The sequence below is a fragment of the Pipistrellus hanaki genome (assembly GCF_964339955.1).
Source record: "Pipistrellus hanaki genome assembly, chromosome: 21".
Classification (NCBI taxonomy): domain Eukaryota; kingdom Metazoa; phylum Chordata; class Mammalia; order Chiroptera; family Vespertilionidae; genus Pipistrellus; species Pipistrellus hanaki.
The window spans coordinates 7,843,567-7,858,024 of NC_140523.1; the positions used below are offsets into that span (position 1 = coordinate 7,843,567).

At 51.8% G+C, this 14,458-nt stretch overlaps 1 protein-coding gene across 3 annotated transcripts in view; it reads left to right on the top strand.

The window, feature by feature from the left end:
* Window positions 1–14,458, top strand: part of ZFAND6 (zinc finger AN1-type containing 6) — a 40,714-nt gene that overhangs the window by 24,355 nt on the left and 1,901 nt on the right. For all 3 annotated transcript variants that reach the window (XM_084869305.1, XM_084869306.1, XM_084869307.1), the window contains 4 exons: window positions 5,574–5,744; window positions 7,806–7,914; window positions 9,236–9,336; window positions 12,517–12,630. In XM_084869305.1, the coding sequence (XP_084725431.1) occupies window positions 5,591–5,744; window positions 7,806–7,914; window positions 9,236–9,336; window positions 12,517–12,630 (478 nt within the window). In that variant the 5' untranslated portion in view covers window positions 5,574–5,590. The remainder of the gene's footprint in view (window positions 1–5,573; window positions 5,745–7,805; window positions 7,915–9,235; window positions 9,337–12,516; window positions 12,631–14,458) is intronic.

Sequence of the window (14,458 nt, forward strand, 5' to 3'; positions counted from 1 at the left end):
AGTGGATAGAGCGTCGGCCTGTGGACTGAAGGGTCCCGGGTTCGATTCCGGTCAAGGGCATGTGCCTTGGTTGCGGGCACATCCCCAGTAGGGGGTGGGCAGGAGGCAGCTGATCGATGTTTCTCTCTCATCGATGTTTCTGACTCTATCCCTCTCTCTTCCTTCCTCTCTGTACAAAATCAATAAAATATATAAATAAATAAATAAAATTAAAAAATTAAAAAATAATGTTAAAAAAAAAAAAAAGGAAGGGATTCGCACATGAAGCTTGCGTGTGCAGGTCTTGTTTACGTGAGTCTGCTTGAGAAGAACGGAAGTCCAGGAATGTGGAAACCACTGGGAGAATTTCAGTGGGGTTTCCTCCTTTTGCAAAAAATGGACATTGGCTTGCCTTGTGCGGGTAATAACTGTCGAATTTTTAAATATATATATATATATATATATATATATATAAATTGATTTCAGAGAGGAAGGGAGAGGGGAGAGAGAAACATCCATGATGAGACAGAATCACGGATCGGCTGCCCCCTGCACGCCCCCCACTGGGGATGGAGCCCACCACCCGGGCCTGTGCCCTGACCGGGAATCGAACCCTGACCTCCTGGTTCGTAGACCAACACTCCGCCAGGGAGCCACGCCGGCCGGGCAAATACGTCTAATTCTGTGACATGGAACCTGGGTCAGTTTGAGAACATAAAATTGACACGTACAGTCACTGCGTTCGGCCTGCTGTCAGGCAGGGGCTGAGCGAGCCCTCTGAGTGACTGCATTGGCACAGCTGGCAGTGCCAGGCCAGCCGTCGCGTCCAGTGAACTGGATGCAGCAGCCCCTGCTGTGTGTGTGTGTGTGTGTGTGTGTGTGTGTGTGTGTCCAGCCGCTCAGACAGCAGCTTCGTTTCCTTTCCTAAGAGCCTGCTCAGCTCCTTGCCTCAGGGTAAGTGTGTGCCCCGCTAGCTGTGTGCTGCCGGGGCCGCGCTCCCCGCGCATCGGCAGATGCTGCCGGCCCGCCCTGCCCGCTTTATTTTAAGCCTCAGCGAATGGACAGGATGCGTCCCATTGCCGGGGTCACGTTTCAGACGAGGGGGGACAGAGTGCGTCAGTGTAATCTAACCGCCAGTGAGGACGGACAGCACGCAGGCAGGCGCTGGCGGCCAGCTTCTGGCACAGCTGCCTCCCAGGCTCCGTGATTGAGTGGCTGTGTATGGTGTAAGGCGCTGGGATGGATTCAGTCTTGGTGAGCAGGAAACTGTGCTGAATAGAGGTGGGGTCAGGGGTCAGGGACTCGCCCCCTCCCCACGTGGGAGTCTGTTCTGGTTCTTCAATGAATTTCCACCGTTGCTATACATGGATGGGTGGGTGGATGGAATGAAAGATATATAGATGGGTGGGTGGGTGGATGGATGGATGGATGGAAAGATACATGGTTGATAGATACCGTGTTTCCCCGAAAATAAGACCCACTTACAGGTTTCATTCTGAGTGAAATATAAGGCATCCCCCTGAAAATAAGGCCCCCCCTAGGCTAAACATGAGAGATTTGGTCCACTGATTCTGAAAGAAATGGAGTCACAAGAAATTCACCAGGAAATTCAGGAATTGGATTGTTAGGATGATGTTCCAGAAGATGGTGACATGATTGTCATTGAATAAACGAGTAAATTCTTGATACTGTAGGATTCACAGTGTGTCTGTTTTGTGTTGACAACTATGGTACTACCGTACCATATACAGAGAATACATTTCCTTTATTTTCATTTAACAATAAATGTGTACCGTATTCTTCTTCTAGAAAAATAAGACATCTCCTGAAAATAGGACCTAGTGCATCTTTGGGAGCAAAAATTAATATAAGACACTGTCTTATTTTTGGGGAAACAACAACACGTGGCTGATCTGCTAGAGCTCCAGCTGCCCCGGAGCCAGAGGCAGGACAGGAAGGACAGGAGACACGGTGTGTGTGTGTGTGTGTGTGTATATGTGTGTGTGTCCGTCCCACGGTCGGCATGGACCTTGGTTGTGGGCACATGCCTGGGTTGTGGGCTCAATCCCCAGTGTGGGGCGTGCAGGAGGCAGCCTGTCCATGATTCTCATCACAGCTGTTTCTCTCTCCCTGTCTTCCTTAGTCTCTGAGATCAATAAAAACGAATTAAATAAATAAATAAGTAGAAGGTGCCCTAAGTTCTTCTTTGTCCTTTCCCGGGCGGTCCATCTGATAAACTTGCAAGGAAGATGAGCCAGTTCTGGGGGTTCCAGAAGGCAGGGGGCGAGGGGAAAGCTGGCCTCGCCCCCTGGTGCCTGCAGGGCAGGCTCAGTCTGCCGTCCGTTCTTCCTGACTCCACACGGTCTGGGTCTCGTCTTCTCCCCGAATGAGCAGGAAAGAGCCCAGAGAGGAAGGGCATAGGTCATAGCCTGGGAACAGAAACCGATGCTTACAGGATGAGTGGGGCCCGGGGAGCGGGGGCGGCTGGGATGGGAGAGCGCGGGCCCTCGGAGGGGGCCTGGCCTGGCGGGCGTCACGCTAGGAAGGCAGGTGGACAGGAGTTGGGGCCCGTTAGCTTCCCAGCGTGGCTGGAAACCGGGAATTTTTAGGTGACAGTCCGATGAAAGATCGCTATTGAATCTCTTGGCAGCCTTACAATATCCGATCCTGACTTTCTACGCTCATGAGAATTCCGTAGATAAGAAGACTCAAAGGAAAAAGCAGGTTTTTAAAAGAGCCTGGTTAAGCTGATTAAAGCTGCATAATACCTTAAGATTGAATAATGGATGAATGAGGTTTTTAAATGATCTTTAAATTAAGAAAATAAGACGTGATGAATGTTCACAAAGTTAGAGGATGGACTCTGAAAGGCATTATCTTCATTTTTTTAAATAAAAACCTAGCCGCTTACTACCTATGTGGCCTGGGGCAAGTTGTGAAGTCCCAGTTTTGGAAATAGGGATGGCCGGCCTGCGGACGGAAGGGTCCCAGGTTCTATTCCGGTCAAGGGCATGTACCTTGGTTGCCGGCACATCCACGGTGGGGGGTGTACAAGAGGCAGCTGGTCGATGTTTCTCTCTCATCGATGTTTCTAACTCTCTATCCCTCTCCTTTCCTTTCTGTAAGAAACTAATAAAATATATATTTTTAAAAATAAAAAAGTATACTGTGCTAATCAGTTTCGTTGGTTTATATCCAGTGATGCCATTCTTGATCTCCCTGGATTTGTAGCTCTCTAATCCGCCAGAACAGCAGTTAAGGAACTGTCCTACCTTTCATTCTCCCCTTCCCTCCCAATGCCAGTGCAGACCCCGGCCGCACTCTGTGTTAGCTCCTGAAAAGGTACGGTGGCCCCGAGGCCCCACGTCGCCCCTCCCCATTCTCATAAGCCAGGATGCCCTCCTGTGGGTTTGGTCTCCTTCCGCACCTTCTCTGTGAGGCCTGGACACGAACCAAGAAGGCTGATTCTCCCTCCCTTTTCTTCCTCTGAGGGAAGCTGCGAAGTCCTTTGTGCTTCTTATCTGCCAGGAGAATGGTTTTTCTGAGAAAGCCCTTGACTTTGGAAATCATGGTTAACCTGCTCCTGTGCAGGGCGGGTTGGCTTCGGGAAAGGCCCCGTGTTACTGGGTTTTGCGTTGTAATCTTACTGTTCAAAAGCGTGTATTGTGCCGAAACCGGTTTGGCTCAGTGGATAGAGCGTGGGCTTGGGGACTGAAGGGTTCCGGGTTCAATTCCCGTCAAAGGCATGGACCTTGGTTGCGGGCACATCCCCAGTATGGGGTGTGCAAGAGGCAGCTGATAGATGATTCTCTCTTATCGATGTTTCTAACTATCTCTCTCCCTTCCTCTCTGTACAAAATCAATAAAATATATATTAAAAAAAAAAAAAAGAACGCATGCTCCCTAGTTGTTGAAAAAGCAAGAAAAAAAATTAAAAAAAACCAAAAACGTGTATTATGACATAGTAATCTGGCCACTCAGTGTGTGTGTGTGAGTGTGTGTGTGTGTGTGTGTGTGTATTAGAGGCCCGGTGCATGAATTCGTGCATGGGTGGGGTCCAGGGGGAGGGGATATGGGCGGTTCGCCAGCCTGCCTGCTGGTCGAGGGGACCATTTGCATATTAGTCTTTTATTCTATAGGATAGACACTGAGTGGCCAGATGATGATGATCTCTGGACGCATAATCATCTGGCCACTCCGTGTATAAGGGCTTGGTTGTCCTATTGTACTTGTTAATCTGTGCTGTTGCTTGAGTTTCAGCAGAAAGAGAATGTTTATCTTTTGGGGGTGTGTATGATTGCCAGCCAGTACTAAAGTGCCGGGGGGCAAAGTTCCTGTCGTTCTTATCTTCATTCTGACGTCACCGTCTGGCAGTGTAGAGTGGGTGGTTTAGAACAGTGTTTCTCCATCTGTTTTTCTTCATTGCACAACCAGGAACCCTTAAAAGCAGTTTGTTCCTAATTGGACTCCTACTCTATACAATTTTAACTTTACACATATGCTGAGTATCTACTTCTATATTTTACATATGTATACACACACACACACTCACACACACACTCACACTGAGTGACCAGATAGTGATGATCTCTGAACGCATAATCATCTGGCTGCTCAGTGTGCTTCTCTTGAGCACCTCATCGATTGGATATCAGACACTATACATCGAGCACCTGATCAGTGTTCCCCTTTGCATTGACTGAAAGAAAGCTCGGCAAACGGGGGACTGATCTCCGGCCAAAGTCTCCAATACCCTTGGGGCTCATTTGAGATACAAATACACGGAGTGGCCAGAGATCCTCATCATCTGCCCCCTCAGTACACACACGCACGCATGTATGTATGTATATGTCTGTGCTTTATACATACAGAATAAGGAGTGCCTTTCTGTCCATCCGTTGCAATGCTACAGAGAAATGCCACATCACACTGTGTGCAGGTCACACTGTGTGCAGGTCACACTGTGTGCAGGACACACTGTGTGCAGGTCACATTGTGTGCAGCGGGAGAGGGAGTGTCTCAGTAACCTTGTCCGACACCACAAAAACAACGTGTGGTTTCTTTTTTTTCTTTTTTCTAAATATATTTTATTGACTTTTTTACAGAGAGAAAGGGAGAGGGATAGAGGGTTAGAAACATCGATGAGAGAGAAACATCCATCAGCTGCCTCCTGCACACCCCCTACTGAGGATGTACCCACAACCAAGGCACATACCCTTGACCGGAATCGAACCCGGGACCTTTCAGCCCGCAGGCCGACGCTCTATCTACTGAGCCACACTGGTCTCGGCTATAATGTATATTTCTTATTACCAGGAGTCCAAACCGAACGAGGCTTAAAGCTTTCCCTTAGCCTCTGACGGTGTGGGGTCTGCTCGGGCACCTGTCTCTGGGATCCTTCCCGCCCTCCGCTGGCCCGGACCTGCTGGGTGGAGCGGGTTAGAGATGCCGGTTCCGTGTGTCCATTTAACGTTGGTGCTTTCTCCCCCTGCGTCGCGGGGCTTGGCGGGGCAGGCTCCTCGCTCACAGGAAGCGCATCCGGGCGGGCGGGCTGGCTCCGTGTGCGTGCCCGGCTCACCCTCCGTGCCTTCTAGGTGTGCAGCAGAGGAACATGGCGCAGGAAACCAACCACAGCCAAGTGCCCATGCTGTGCTCCACCGGCTGCGGCTTCTACGGGAACCCCCGCACCAACGGCATGTGCTCCGTGTGCTACAAAGAGCACCTCCAGCGGCAGAACAGCAGCAACGACCGGATCAGCCCGCCCGGTAGGTGGCCGCGCCCAGCGGGGCCCGCGGGGGTGGCACCGCGCACCGGGCCCTCTCCCCAAAGCCTCTGTCCGGCTCGCCTTGCTGCGGGACACGTCTCCCCGCCCAGCGTGGCCACCGTGCTCGGGAAACGGCCTGCGCGTGGCCCTCACCGTGCTGCGGGCTCCGTGGTGCTGTTAGCGGGGGGCTCGCTGCCCGTGGGCCCGCTGTCTGGGAGCGTAAGGTACGGGAGGGGGGCTGCCCGAGGGCCCTGGCTCTTGGATCTTGGCTGGTTCCTGAAGGAAAGACCGTTGGAGTCGGAAAGAGGTGGTGGGTAGCCACAGCTGGCCTGAGGGGACCTCCCCCCGTGCGGGAGGAGAGGCGTGGCCGGGAAGTTCCCTGTGCCTTCCCGGGTCAGAGGACCCTCCTGGGAGTGAGGCGGGCTTCCCGGTCAGCAGCTGTGGAAGGGGGTTGGGGGTCAGCTTTGCAAAAATCAGGCGTTCCTAGTGCTCCCCCTAGTGCTCCCCCTGGCTAGGCCTCGTGCAGGTTAATCCTGTGTGTCTAGTTTCTGTGCTTGATGAACATGCTGGCTGATCCTTAGTTCATTTCAATGTGTTATTGTTTTTTAAATACATACATATATATATATATATATATATATATATATATATATATATATATATATTTAATATATATTTTATTGATTTCTTACAGAGAGGAAGGGAGAGGTAGAGAGAAACATCCATGAGAGAGAAACATCGATCAGTTGCCTCCTGCACACCCCTCACTGGGGATGTGCCCGCAACCAAGGTACATGCCCTTGACCGGAATCGAACCCGGGACCCTTTAGTCCGCAGGCCGAAGCTCTATCCACTGAACAAAACCGGTCAGGGCTAAATGTTTTTTATGGAATCTTTCTGGTCAGCGCTTTGTGTTCAAGCCAAGAGCTAGAGCCATTTGTTCAAACTTCTCCAATTTTTCTGAAGGCTTAGGTCACTCAGTATAAAGGATTGCTTGCTTTTTTTTTTTTTTTTTTTTAATATATTTTATTGAATTTTTACAGAGAGGAAGAGAGAGGGATAGAGAGTTAGAAACGTTGATGAGAGAGAAACATCGATCAGCTGCCTCCTGCACACCCCCCACTGGGGATGTGCCCGCAACCAAGGTCCATGCCCTTGACCGGAATTGAACCTGGGACCTTTCAGTCCGCAGGCCGACTCTCTATTCACTGAGCCAAACCAGTTTCGGCTAAATGACTGTTTTTTAACTGAAATCATCACCTACATTTCTGCCTGATAAGAACGGGGAAAACAATGGGACCTGGTGTTCTGAGCACGGGTTTGCCTTCATGCGAAGCCATGTCATGGCCACCATCTCGCTGCTGCGCTGGGGCCGGGAGATGTCTGGGAGGCACAGGCCCGGTGACATCCGCCCGCAGAGCAGGAGCTGCGTGTGTTGACATGTGCAGTGTGTGTGGTCTCCTTCGTGGCTAAACACCCCCGGTATTTTCATTGGAATTCCGGAGTATTGAAAACACTTCAACTAAAAGCAGTGAACCAGCATCCTAGTGACCCAAGGCTCGAAATTGCGGACTCCCGGAGTCCCCAGTGCACTTCCTGGTCAAGTCCCCGCCCACAGCCTCCGGGTGACCGGTCGTTACGGCGTGACGACCACAGACTTTTCATGACACGGGATTCTATGGTAAAAGCCAGTTCCCGCGTGTGCTCTGTGGAAAACGGATCGTGGTTTTTTTTTATTTTTTTGATTTATTTATTTATTTAATTTTTAAAAAAATACATTTTATTGATTTTGTACAGAGAGGAAGGGAGAGAGATAGAGAGCTAGAAACATCGATGAGAGAGAGTCATCGATCAGCTGCCTCTTGCACACCCCCCACCGGGGATATGCCCGCAACCAAGGTACATGCCCTTGACCGGAATCGAACCTGGGACCCTTTAGTCCCCAAGCCGACGCTCTATCCATTGAGCCAAACCGGTTGCGGCGGATCGTGGTTTTTTTTAGATAAGGTGGCAGACGGTCCCGAGTGCGGAGTCACTAACACGAAATGTGGTCCCGTTGCAGCCACGTCCGTCAGCAGCCTGTCTGACTCTTTACCAGTTCAGTGCACAGACGGCAGTGTCCCGGAAGCGCCGTCCACGCTAGACTCGACGTCTTCATCTCTGCAGCCAAGGTAGGTGCGGTCTCTGGGCGGGACGGGGCAGCCAGGAAGTGACGAGCGGACTCCGTGTGCGATCAGGCCTGCGAAGGAAAACCACGGCAGTCACGTCAGGATTAACTGGCCTGACGTTCTATCTGTCTCATCGTTATCCCTGACACGTTAGCGTTAGAAACGGCTTTTTTTTTGTTTTCATGGTGAGGTGGGGGTTGGGGAGGTTGTCTTTTAGATTTCCTATTCAGACAGCTTTTCTTTTCTTTTTTTTTTCTTTTTTTTAAATATATTTTATTGATATTCTTACAGAGAGGAAGGGAGAGAGATAGCTAGAAACGTCGATGAGAGAGAAACATCGACCAGCTGCCTCTTGCACACCCCATACCGGGGATGTGCCACAACCAAGGTGCATGCCCTTGACCGGAATCAAACCTGGGACCTTTCAGTCCGCAGGCCGATGCTCTATCCACTGAGCCACACCGGTTTCGGCTCAGACAGCTTTTCCCTGTTCCTCCTCCTATATCTGATGCACCCTGAAGTTTTTCCGAAGGATGCTAAGTTCTACCAACCATAGTCTTAGTCTGCAAGTGATGATAGCATTTGGTATTAAAAAGTAGTCTTGTCACAGGTCCTCTATGTTTTATATCATGATGTGGCACTCCTAGTGTATTTTGTTTTTAACTTGGACGTCACATCCTTTAGAAGCCAGAAAATACAGAATCTTTGTTTTATTTTTTTAAGATATATTTTATTGATTTTTTACAGAGAGGAAGAGAGAGGGATAGAGAGAGTCAGAAACATCGATGAGAGAGAATCATTGATCAGCTGCCTCCTGTATGCCCCCCAATGGGGATTTGCCCGCAACCAAGGTACATGACCTTGCCCGGAATCAAACCTGGGACCTTTCAGTTCGCAGGCCGACGCTCTATCCACTGAGCCACACCGGTTTTGGCTATTTGTTTTATTTTTATCCTACTGTTAGGAAACAAAAAGTAACCTCTACCACATCCTTTTTTTTCTCACTTTGTGACCAGAGATGTTCAGCTCCAGGATTTCGTTTAAACTTTGCATCATGGCTGCCCAGGCGTGTTTTTACCCGCCAGTTTCCCCGCAGTGAATTCACACGCACAGGACACGCCTGTTGCCTTATTTCCAAAACATACACGGGGGTCCACACGAGCCTCCAGTTTCACAGCTCTGTGGTTCAGTCCTCAGAGGTGTTTCCGTGTGCATCCTTGTCTTTATGATCCCATTAGATATGCTGAACTCTACTTGTATCCCTCCCGTTACCGTTCCCGCACAGAGATGCCGTTTTAAAACCTAAATGTGTTTGCTTTTCTAGTCCTGTATCAAATCAGCCACTTTTATCAGAATCTGTAGCATCTTCCCAAGGGGATAGTACATCAGCGGACAAAGCAGCACCCGAGACAGAAGACCTGCAAGGTTTGCATACCAGCCGGCGTCTCCGTTGTCATTTGTGTCACGTTGGCGATGGGTCGGGCACTGTCCCCTGTGCTTATAGTTGCCTCACGTACTCTTACACTCGAAGCCCGGTGCACGGAATTCGTAGTCCCTAGGCCTGGCATCGATCAGGGCCAATCAGGTTCCTCCTTCCCCCACTCCCTCAGCACCCCACCTTCATGTCACAGTGAGCTGTCGAACCCCCGGGGGACACGTTGCATATTAGCCTTTTATATACTAGCGTATCGGTTTATTTTCCTCCTGAGCAGAGTATTTTCTGTTCTCGAGTGCGTAACTGACCGAGATGCTGGGAGCCACTTCCCCTTCCCATGTATGTGTGATTATGTCAGCATCACAGACTTAGCAACCTCACATTCTGATTCATTTGACAGACACGTGTAACTGAATGCGTGGTGGCGTTATATGATTATCTGTGATTGTTTCAGCCAGGCTAGTCTAAGTGCTGCTTCCTCTCCAAGCAAACTGGGGCGAGGGGAGAGGGGGGGCGCGGGAAGGGGCGGTTAGGGGTGATTACCAGGCAGGCAGGCGTCCCAGATTAGGGACCAGCTGTCCCAGATTGTGAGAGGGATGTCTGACTGCCGGTTTAAGCCCGATCTCACAGAGGTCATCCCCCAAGGGCCCGGATTAGAGAGGGTGCAGGCTGGACTAAGGGACCACCCATGCTCCCATGCACGAATTTTGTGCACCGTGACTCTCATCCATAATAATAAAAGCATAATATGCAAATCGACCGAATGGCTGAACAGTGGGACAACCATCTGACGCCCACGCTATGACACCTACTGGCGCCAGGCCAGCCAGCATGGGTGCCATGCAATTGTTCGGGAGCCCAGCCATTGCCCTGTGATCGCCCTGCAGAGGGAGGCCAGGCCATTAACTGGCGGGCTGTGGCGGGTGGGCAGGACCCACCTCTGCGGGGCTCCCAGACTGTGAGAGGGCACAGGCCAGGCTGAAGGACAACCCCCCTCCAGTGCATGAATTTCGTGCACTGGGCCTCTAGTATCATTATAAATTCACAAATACTACATGTGTAGTTTTATTTTTCTAATTGAATAAAAATGTTTAAGGAAAGGAGAGATGAGGGGTATTTCAGAAGTGGAAATGGAAAAATCCCCACTATGTAGTTATCCCCTGAGGTAAGACGAGGGGCCATGTGCTTGCCCTGGGCTGGCGGCGGAGAGCATCAGCATGGTGAGGCGGGTTTCCAGGGAGCGAGTGGAAAGGGATCGAACATCGGTATTAAAGAGCCAACTCCTTGGGAGGGACAGGGAGAGAGCTCGCAGCTGCCCACCAGTGGAGTGAAGGCCGTCCAGAGGGGCAAGCCCCATCACGGAAGCATTCCGGTCGTCATCAGGCTGGGAGTGGCCGAGCGAGGCGGGGTCTCGGGGTCTCTCCGGCTCGGGGGGTTCCTGCCTCTGTACAGAGCCGCCGGACCGCTGAGCCCGTGGTTCAGACAGAGGAACAGTTCCTCTGCACTAATTTGGGGAAGCTGCGTGGATTCAAAACCAGATTTATCCCGATTGTAAAGCGTGGGCGAGAAGAGCCAGAACAGTCTAGAAAAAGTGGAGCCCAGTGGGCCAGGGCCAAACGGCACGCGACCGGAACCCAGAGGCGCGGTGGGGCGCGCGGGTGGGGAGGCAGCAGCTTGCTCACAGTCGCCAAAACGTGGGGGCGACCCAGTGCCGCCAGCAGGTGAGGGGCACACCCGAGCACAGGGTGGCCCTCAGCCACGAACAGGGATGGCAGGCTGGTCCTGCTGCCACGGGGCGAACTGTGAAGCCTGCTGAATGCAAGGCCGGGCAGGAGGCGCCTGCCGTGTGCGTGACGCCATGTGCGTGGACGGCAGTGCGGGGGAGGAGGAGAAACGGCGAGCAGAAGTGTGCCGGGTGGGGTGGGTGGGTGCCATTGGGGAGGGGCCGTGAGGACCAGGTTCTGGGGGGCTGTGTCAGGAGGTGTGCAGCCTCGCCCGTATCACTCTTAAATGCACCCGCTGTGACCCTCACCCTAGAGCAGGGGTCTTCAAACTACGGCCCGCGGGCCACATGCGGCCCGCAGAGGAGTCTGATCCGGCCCGCCAGGTTTTTTGGGCAGTGAGCGCAGCCGAGGTGTTACAGTAGGAATTAGTAGTTCATATAGTCCGGCCCTCCAGCTCTCTGAGGGACCGTGATCTGGCCCCCACTTTACAAAGTTTGAGGACCCCTGCCCTAGAGGGTCAGCAGTTCACCTGGTCCCGAGCATTGCAGAGGTTTTCTGTGACATTCCCGAAGTTGTAATCATCCTTTTTATTCCACTGAGTCTTGGCTTCGGACTCTCCCTTCCCCCGCCCCTAGGAACGTACGTAGTCTGACCCAGCAATGTTTACAAGTTCGCATAGGGCCCTGGTCAGCAAACTGCGGCTTGCCAGCTACAGGCGGCTCTTCGGCCCCTTGAGTGTGGCTCTTCCACAAAATACTACTTCTATGTTAAAGAAGTGGCATTAGAAGAAGTTTAAGTTTAAAAAATGTGGCTCTCAAAAGAAATTTCAATCGTTATACTTGTTGATATGTGGCTCTGTTGTCTAATGAGTTTGCCGACCCCTGGCATAGGGCCATTTTCTTTCTTTTTTAAAAATATATTTTATTGAGTTTTTACAGAGAGGAAGAGAGAGGAATAGAGAGCTAGAAACATCGATGGGAGAGAATCATCAATCAGCTGCCTCTTACACACCACCATCTGGGGATGTGCCCGCAACCAAGGTACATGCCCTTGTCTGGAATCGAACCCGGGACCTTTCAGTCCGCAGGCCGACACTCTATCCACTGAGCCACACCGGTTTCGGCAGGGCCATTTTCTGAATCAGTAGAGTGAGAGTGTGTGTGTGTGTTGTGGTTATACCTTGTATTGGGCAAATACGTAATTATCACACACAAAAATAGAAATCACACCACTTCCTGTAGTCCCTGTGAACATGTGTGCACATACATTACACACGCACCCGCATGCATTTGACATGGGCCTCTATAAACCGCTTTGTATCTTGATGTCACCAATTCCTCCTCTATCCTCTGGATCACAGGCCGGACGGGTGGGCCAGGGCCGGGACAGGGACCGCCCGGCCCCCCTCCTGACTAACACATCTCCCCGCGCTCCTGTTTCTGCCAGCTTCAGTATCAGATCCAGCCCAGCAGCCGGCCGAAGAGCAGGACAAATCTCTCGAAAAGCCAAAACAGAAAAAGAACCGCTGCTTCATGTGCCGGAAGAAAGTGGGACTTACTGGTAAGAGCCCGGCCAGCGCTTCCGGCGTAGGCTGCTTGTGGAGCGAGGAAATAAATGCAGATCTACTTCCGGCCGGAAAGTGCAGTGGTTAGCGCTCTCTTCAGCTGAGGTGGAGGGGGTTAGACAAGTCAGGTCAGCGTGGCAGGCACTGTGAGGGGCCACGCAAGGCCTTGCCCGGAGGGGCCGGCAGTGGAGAGGCTGTGTCCGTCCGGGCGAGCTGGGCAGGACTGTGCATGAAGGGCTAATCCTAGCTTGCTGTGAGGGTCCCGTGAGTTCACACGTGTGCACACGTAAGGCGAGGCGGCCCGGCCGTCACGCAGTAAGTGATGGGTCCGTGCTGAGTGCTACGGCAGGGTGGTCAGAGGGCGGTGCTGTTAGGAGAGGGAGAAAAAGTGTGCAAGTGGGTATTTAGCCAAGAAAGCGTGCGAAGGGCAATCACGGGGATTGGTTTGGGAGTCCAGGGACAGGAGTGATTGATGTATTATGTAACAGAAGAGGAACACTGGCCGGTGCGGCTCAGTGGATAGAGCGTCGGCCTGTGGACTGAAGAGTCGCAGGTTTGATTCCGCCCAGGGCACATGCCTGGGTGGTGGGCTCCATCCCCAGTGTGGGGCGTGCAGCCGATCTATGATTCTCATTAAGTTTTTCTCTCTTTCTCTCTCTCCCTCTCCCTTCCTCTCTGAAACCAATAAAAATGTATTTTTTAAAAATATATTTTATTGATTTTTTACAGAGAGGAAGAGAGAGGGATAGAGAGCTAGAAACATTGATGAGAGAGAAACATCCATCAGCTGCCTCTTGCACACCCCGTACCGGCGATGTGCCCACAACCCAGGTACATGCCCTTGACTGGAATCGATCCCGGGACCTTTCAGTCCACAAGCCGACGCTCTATCCACTGAGCCACACCTGTTTCGGCTAAAAAAAAAAATAAGAGAGAGAGGAGGAGGAGGAGAGGCTGTGAAGGAAAGTGGTGGAGGCAGGTGATATAGCTGGAACTTGAGAGATGAGCAGGACTTCCTTTTGGAGACAGCCAGAAAGGATCACTTGAAGGAAAACTCGAGAAGGGAAGGAACAGGGCGGGGCAGGGACCAGGGGCGGGAAAGTGGCGTGGGCATAGCAAGTGCAGGGCAGGCAGAGCAGAGGTGAGCCAGCGCTGTGGCCTGGGGTGCTTTTGGGGAGCGGTTGCAGCTACACGAGGGACCATTCGCTCTCCGCCACGTGCCTGGCGATGGGCTGGCTTCAGTATGAGCTGAGAGGAGAGGAGCTGATTCTGAGCTAACGGTTTGAGGAAGGTGTGGGGCCAGGAACAGGCGGGAGGGAAAGAGGAAGGCGGTTTTAGTCTCAGATCCGCGATGTTTCGGACTGGCCCAGCCGAGCATGCGCAGATAGGACACCCAGAAATACACATTATTCAGGATCAAATAGGGGCCTTCTCACTCTCAGAAACTTCCGGAGCCTCCCCCGGCCCAGTCTGCCCGCTGGGTCACTGCTGGCTTCCTTTGCATTCATGAATGCAGAATATGGTTTTCAAGGTGAGAAAATGTAGTAAAGGTCAGTGGTTAACATCCCGGGTTCCACTCCCAGGAGTCCCCTCCCACCATCAAGCCCTCATTGCGGGAGCGGGACCAGTTTTGTCTACAACCCATCCCCCATCCTTCCATCTCTCCTTCGGCTTCATCGCTGGCTATTTTCCTAAACGAAGGAGCGTTGGTCACATGCTTACCATGTGTCAAGTAACACAGTCCTCACTTTATCCTCCCAGTAATTTATTATTCCAAAATCAGAGGCCCGGTGCACAATTCGTGCACGGGTGGGGCCCTCGGTC